We start from the raw sequence: 6,588 nt of genomic DNA, 5'->3' as shown, positions 1-6,588 counted from the left end.
GAACATTTTAATTTATTTGCAGGAGGAGCATTGAACGAATGAAGATTAATGTGCAAAACCTTGGTCCTGAATCAGAACTGGATTTGGCCACTCACCGCTTTGGGCCTACAGCGGCCGATGTATTCTTTTCCTTTTTAGAGGACTGTTTGAAATGATCTCAGTGACCATGAGGGGCACATGTGTACTAATGTGTGGGTGCTATCAGCTCAGATTGTAAACAACAACAAAAAGTTAAGATAACTTGATTTGATCATTTGATTTGATTTTTTATTAAATTTTAGCATTGAATACAAAATGCAAGGTTTTTATTTTCATAGTCAATTGTTTTCTAGTAACTTTTACTGGAGAACTCCTAGATGTAGTGGAGAACAAATACAAAGTTTGATAAAATGGCAAAAATGCATTTGAATAAAATGGACTTTTCAAAACCTTATTTGTATTTTCTTGAAGCACTGACTGATTTGTGTTTTCTTCTTGACTTAACAGGAAAACTTGATGTGACATCTTTCCTTGTCTCAGAGGCAGCGCCTCTGTCAGTTTTTCTTTTTCTGTTTGCAAACAGTGGACGTATTTTACGTGACTTGTCCACATCACAAAGTCTCCCAAATCTTTCAAAGTTCACATTTACTTCTTTTGTTTGCACTTCTAGTTCATTGACTTTATGAGCAATATCCTCAGGAATTTTCTCCCATGTCTGTAGAGTCTTCAGTATGCTTTCCAGTTTCCTGATAGTTGCACTACGCCTATCTTCATCCATAATTTCATTTTGTATAGGCTCAACTGAATTGTCAGTAGCATCTTTTGATGTCTCAGTAATTTCATTGAAAAGTCCCTTCGCAAGTAGTAGACACGCACATTTTTTATGATAGGAGAACGTACAACAGTCACAAACATTTGTTACAACACATGGTTTTGATACTGCTCTTCTAAGTAAGCTTTCAACCTCTATTGTTTTTGGGGGCTTTGCATAAATGGTATACTTTTTCTTTTGAATCAAGTTGTTGGCATGGGCTTGTAGTTGTGTGTCCATGTCTGGAAAAGTCTCATCACCACCACCACAAGTGAGAAGACTTAATAAAATTAGATGCTTACATGTACGTCCTCTTGTACCAGCTACACAACTGCAGAACTGTTCTGCAGGGCAAACACAGTAAACTACATGTGGATCATTCTCAGATGGAACGTTGTACATGTATGTTTCTGTTGAAGCTATGGTGACTGTAGTGGCCCAACCTTTGTCTAGCATCCTCTGAGCAGATTTCTTTATTTCTTCCATTTTGCTGTCCAGTGGGTTATAGACCCTCCCAACAGACTGCAAATCTTGTATTATGTTGAAGTACTTGTCAGTTTTGTTCAAAAGTACATCAATCAGATGATCCAATCTACGATTTCGGATGCCACAGAGAAACTGGTATTTTAAACGGTGGAAGAAACTAAAGAAAGAAAAGCAGAGAGATCAAAATGAGGAACAACAACTGGTTGAGACTATTACAATGCACTCTTTTAAACTGGGATGCCAACAGGTAAGGGGGAAAAAAGATAACATTGCGTGGAGCGGGGGCATGCTCCACACAAGTTATTTGCTTTACATGCTCGTTTGTAGTTACTTTAAGTTTTTATTATTATTATTATTATTATTTATTTTTTATTACTCTACATGTCCAAAACACAATTTTCATGATTACATTGTTGTGAAATTTTATAAAAAACAACATTTGGTTAAAATCTCATGTTATAAAAGATGAAGTGCTATGTAGGCTATTTAAGACAGTATTGGTTGATTAGACAGCAATACTGTTTGCCCCCTCTCTCTTCACCGTTCCCACATCTCAGACCTCAAATATATATCTTACCCCTAATAGACAGTTTTTAAAGTAAAGAGTAAAGGAAATAATGTGTACAGTACTTATTGAAACCAGTTCTGTATCCCCTTATTTACCCTTCACAAGTACCCTTAAGACCCACCTCCCCAATAAAAACACTATCATTGGATCTATGCAGATCCCATAGGTGACCTATTTTGCTCTCAAAAAGGTGAGAAGTTTGCATCTATATTTAAACAAATTACTTAAAGCACTATGCTAGCTTTCAGCTAGCCCACAAATAAATAATGAAGTGAACATGCATAAAAATGTTATATACCGTTCTATTAGATTGTTTGTGTCAGAGTCTCCATGCTTATAGCATCTTCCAAAGTTAGACCACAGATGACCAATTGGCTCCCAGTGGTTCCTAAAGTACTTGCACACATCTTTTAAATACTTGAACTGGCAATGAAACATCTCAGCTTTTTTCTTGAAATCATGTTCCTGTAAAACATACAAAGAAAATCATGCTTTGTGTTATTTGTACAAATTAATGTGCTGTTAGTGAACTGAGAATCGGCCATGTTCTTGATTGATTATACTGAAACCATTTAGGCCTATGTGAAACATGATAGAACAAATATGACAATTTAGAAAAATAAAATAAAATAAAAAGTACAATTACAATAATTAAAAAAATAATTTATAACATCTGTTAAAATTAAAGTTTTTTAACATCCGTTAAAATCATTTGTAGATTTTCAAGTAGTGCATGATTATATGTATTGAAAGTTTAATGACAACTGTAAACCATTTTAGTTTACATGAAATAATGATTGTTAATCATTATGTAATGTTTAATTAAAGTTAAAGTTGTTTATAATTGTAACATTAATAAGCACATTATCTAATGTTTTCTATTTTTATATATTTTAAAATATTATTTTTTTCTGTGATCCAGTAATTAATGTCACATGATCCTCCAGAAATCCTTCTAATATGCTGATTTGATACTCAGTTATTAAACTTTATATGAAGCCAGTCTAATCATCAACATTTAAGAATCTGACATCTTATAAGGGTTTTTCAAATATCTTGCATGGCACTGCATGTTGTTGCAAGTTTGTTACCAAAGTTGCAAAAAGACTTTTCAGACTACAAGCTTCAATTGCACTATAAACAAAGCAACACACCGTGGAACAAGACTTCAGCTCAGCCATAAACTGCATGATGTGTGCCCTTGAATCAGCATTTTCAGGTCCACATACACCAGATTCAGATCTTGACAGCCAACGAGTTACTGCCTGTGTGTAGTAAATGGTGGGAAAATATTAATAATTTGCATAAGTATTGCATAATAAATATGAATAAGTACTGTCCTGAAAAAAGTATTTCACATAACAGAAGTTTACTTAAAGCCCACAAGATAAAAAAAATAGATGAATTTATAAAAATGACCCAGTTCAAAAGTTTAAATACCCTATCTTAATACTGTGTGTGGTCACCTGATGATCCATGACTGTTTTTGTTTTTTTGTGATGGTTGTTCATGAGTCTCTTGTTTGTCCTGAGCAGTTAAACTGAACTCTGTTCTTCAGAAAAATCCTCCAGCTCCTGCAGATTCTTCAGTTTTCAAGCATTTTTGCATATTTGAACCCTTTCCAGCAGTGACTGTATGATTTTGAGATTCATCTTTTCATACTGAGGACAACTGAGGGACTTAAACACAACTATTAAAAAAAGGTTCAAACATTCACTGATGCTCCAGAAGGAAACACGATACATTAAAGCATGTTTCCTGTGACTGAAGCAGATTTACATACTTACACATGGAATTTGAACACCGACTGTAACCGCAGACTGAACGCAACTGACTCTGACTGGACGCATTTGAGCGCGATCAGTCATAAGTATCAATTTACATTCATAATCGGTCTTACATTCATAATCACAATCGTTAAGTGTGTGTGCTGCTTAAGAGTCGGGGATGTAAACTTTTTGAATTGGATGAACAGGGTAAATTATACTTTTTTTTCTCTTCTGGTAAACATGCAAGAATCTTCTGTTGCTTCCAGAACTAAATGAAAAAAAAAGATCTTTATACAAAATAAGATAAACTTGCACATCATCATGTTCAAAAGTTTTCACACCCCGACTCTTAATGCATTGTGTTTCCTTCTGGAGCATCAGTGAATGTTTGAACCTTTTTTAATAGTTGTGTTTGAGTCCCTCAATTGTCCTCAGTGTGAAAAGATGAATCTCAAAATCATTCAGTCACTGCTGGAAAGGGTTCAAATATGCAAAAGATGCTGGAAAACTGAAGAATCTGCAGGAGCTGGAGGATTTTTCTGAAGAACAGAGCTCAGTTTAACTGCTCAGAACAAACAAGAGACTCATGAACAACCATCACAAAACATAAAAACAGTCATCTCTGTAAAGCTGCTTTGACACAATCTGCATTGTAAAAAGTGCTATATAAATATATAAAGGTGACTTGACTTGACCACTTAAACTTTTCAACTGGGTCATTTTTATAAATTCATCATGATCCTTTTTATTTTGTTCAAATGATTAACATTTCTGCATATTCTGCAAGGGATATTTTGCAATGCGAAATTAAGCTATTTTATATCTATTCATTCATTAGTTATTTACCTACAGTGGCTAGAGAATAACTGCAGTAAAACCTAGAACAGCTTTCATTGAAAATTGTAGTATATTACAATAACAGAATAATATTCCATTTCTATTAAAAGGAACAAAAATCAAAGCCAATTAATCTCAACTTAGTACTACTTACTTGTGTTACATGGTACCAACAAAGGAGAACGTCTGACTCACTGAATACTGTTTGGATGGCATTGATTTCAGCTTGGTCTTTATCAACCATAAAGCACCTAATAAAAATAAAAACATTTTAAGCTTCAAAGCAGAGAAAAAATATATCGTATCATAGATGTTTGCTGGCAAAAAATACCTTGTGTTATTTAGAGTCTTTAAAAAGTTACTAATCAAAATTACAAACCAATTTGTACATTGTAGATGCACTGAGATCAACACCAACTGTAGGCTAATCATAGAAGGCAGTTAATAAATCAATACAGGTTTGCTCTGAAGCCGACATCTAGGTTGGGAAATTACAGGTTTAGAACAACTTGAGGGTGAGTAAATGATGACAGAATTTTCATTTTTGGGTGCAACTATTCCTTTAAGAGCCTGTACACACACAAAAGATTATTGAATAATTTCAGTTTAATTTGTTTATATCTGTTTGTATTACCTTGGAGCAACAGAAAATGTTGGTTTCAGCTTTTCCAGTGCCAACTGAAGCGTGGCCTGCTTTTCATTTCCCAGGATGATATAGGCAACGGGTATGCCATGACCATGACTGTCCCTTACAACTAATGTAAATAAAGGAAAGCCATACTGGTTCACACCATGTGTTGCATCCATAAAAACAATATCTTGTCCATATTTTTGAAGGTTGTCTCTCATGGATAGTGTTTGTAGAACCATGACAAGATCTGTTTGAGGACTATAAGGCTGATAAAAAATAACAGAGTCTTTGAATGGGCCCTCAAGAAGTTGCGTGGTACTGCTGGCATCATCTTTGTGTTGCTGATTTTTTCGTATCATACACGTCCGAATATTTTCAATGTCTTTTGGGGTGACAAAATATGCTCGGTTGTTGAGATCAGTATGTCCTTGTTCCTTCGACCATTCATGGGATTTTAAGAGAATTGTATCTGGCTTAACACCAAGAGATATTAAATCTTGAATATGCTTAACCAGCTCTTGACTAATTTTCTCTGAGTGACCCTCAGAAGAACTTGCTGGGTCATGTCCTGAATGAATGTTGTAAATCCTTTCAACTATAACAAGCTTGTTAAGCCAGTCTGTCCTCTTTTTAAATGAAACATATGCCTTACATCCTTTGGCCCTTCGACTTCTTGGTGTGCATACTCCAGAGCGTTTGCATGTAAACAAGAAGTATCCATTTTTCTGATTTTCCAAACTTGCAGAATTCACATTTCTGTAGGTACCATCTTTTAAGGTGTTTATGTTGGTGAGCCTTTCTTGGATAAATGTATAAGTATCCAAATCCTTTTCTAAAACATGGACTGTTATATTAGTCTCTTTTTTGTTTCCTTTAATTTTCTCTTCGTTGTAAACTGTTTTCTTTATAAATTCATCCATTTTTGATGTGCAGCACCTAAAAACCAAAGGGACACAAACAATAAGGCTAAAATATCAATAATGTAAAGAGCTAAAATTCCATGATCTTAAGAAAGCAATGCATATTATAATGTCTTTTTCTAAAAATTGTAAAACAGATGTAAAACAGAGATATTATGTACAAGTCAACATTCATATAACGACTTAAGATCAAAATATGACGGACTGAAGTCATCATCGTGTAACAGAATAAATCAGTGATGACTTGAGGTCATCATATTCATATGACGGACTGAAGACATCATCGTGTAACAGAATAAATCAGTGATGACTTGAGGTCATCATATTCATATGACGGACTGAAGTCATCATCGTGTAACAATAAATCAGTGATGACTTGAGGTCATCATATTCATATGACGGACTGAAGACATCATCGTGTAACAGAATAAATCAGTGATGACTTGAGGTCATCATATTCATATGACGGACTGAAGTCATCATCGTGTAACAGAATAAATCAATGATGACTTGAGGTCATCATATTCATATGACGGACTGAAGACATCATCGTGTAACAGAATAAATCAGTGATGACTTGAGGTCAT

At 34.5% G+C, this 6,588-nt stretch overlaps 1 protein-coding gene across 1 annotated transcript; it reads right to left on the bottom strand.

The window, feature by feature from the left end:
- Nucleotides 1–338: 338 nt before the first annotated feature.
- Nucleotides 339–4,694, bottom strand: LOC137035596 (uncharacterized). Its single transcript, XM_067409041.1, has 7 exons — nucleotides 4,605–4,694; nucleotides 2,999–3,109; nucleotides 2,143–2,309; nucleotides 1,234–1,433; nucleotides 944–1,134; nucleotides 577–832; nucleotides 339–352 (listed from the first exon to the last, which is right to left on the bottom strand). The coding sequence occupies exons 1-7, from the start codon at nucleotides 4,692–4,694 to the stop codon at nucleotides 339–341; spliced, it is 1,029 nt and encodes a 342-aa protein (XP_067265142.1).
- Nucleotides 4,695–6,588: the final 1,894 nt, after the last annotated feature.

This window comes from Chanodichthys erythropterus, chromosome 14, assembly GCF_024489055.1.
Source record: "Chanodichthys erythropterus isolate Z2021 chromosome 14, ASM2448905v1, whole genome shotgun sequence".
In the NCBI taxonomy this organism is placed as follows: Eukaryota; Metazoa; Chordata; class Actinopteri; order Cypriniformes; family Xenocyprididae; genus Chanodichthys; species Chanodichthys erythropterus.
Note: the sequence above shows the minus strand (reverse complement) of the source record. Positions and strands in the feature narration are given on the sequence as shown.

Bases quoted from the DNA above. Each gene is read 5' to 3' on its own strand.
- LOC137035596 (XM_067409041.1), bottom strand. From the start codon at position 4,694: ATGGTTGATAAAGACCAAGCTGAAATCAATGCCATCCAAACAGTATTC. The intron at 2,310-2,998 runs GTGTGTTGCTTT...TATGTTTTACAG, and splicing joins AGCTGAAGTCTTGTTCCACG to GAACATGATTTCAAGAAAAA. The intron at 1,434-2,142 runs GTATATAACATT...TTCTTTCTTTAG, and splicing joins ACAAACAATCTAATAGAACG to TTTCTTCCACCGTTTAAAAT.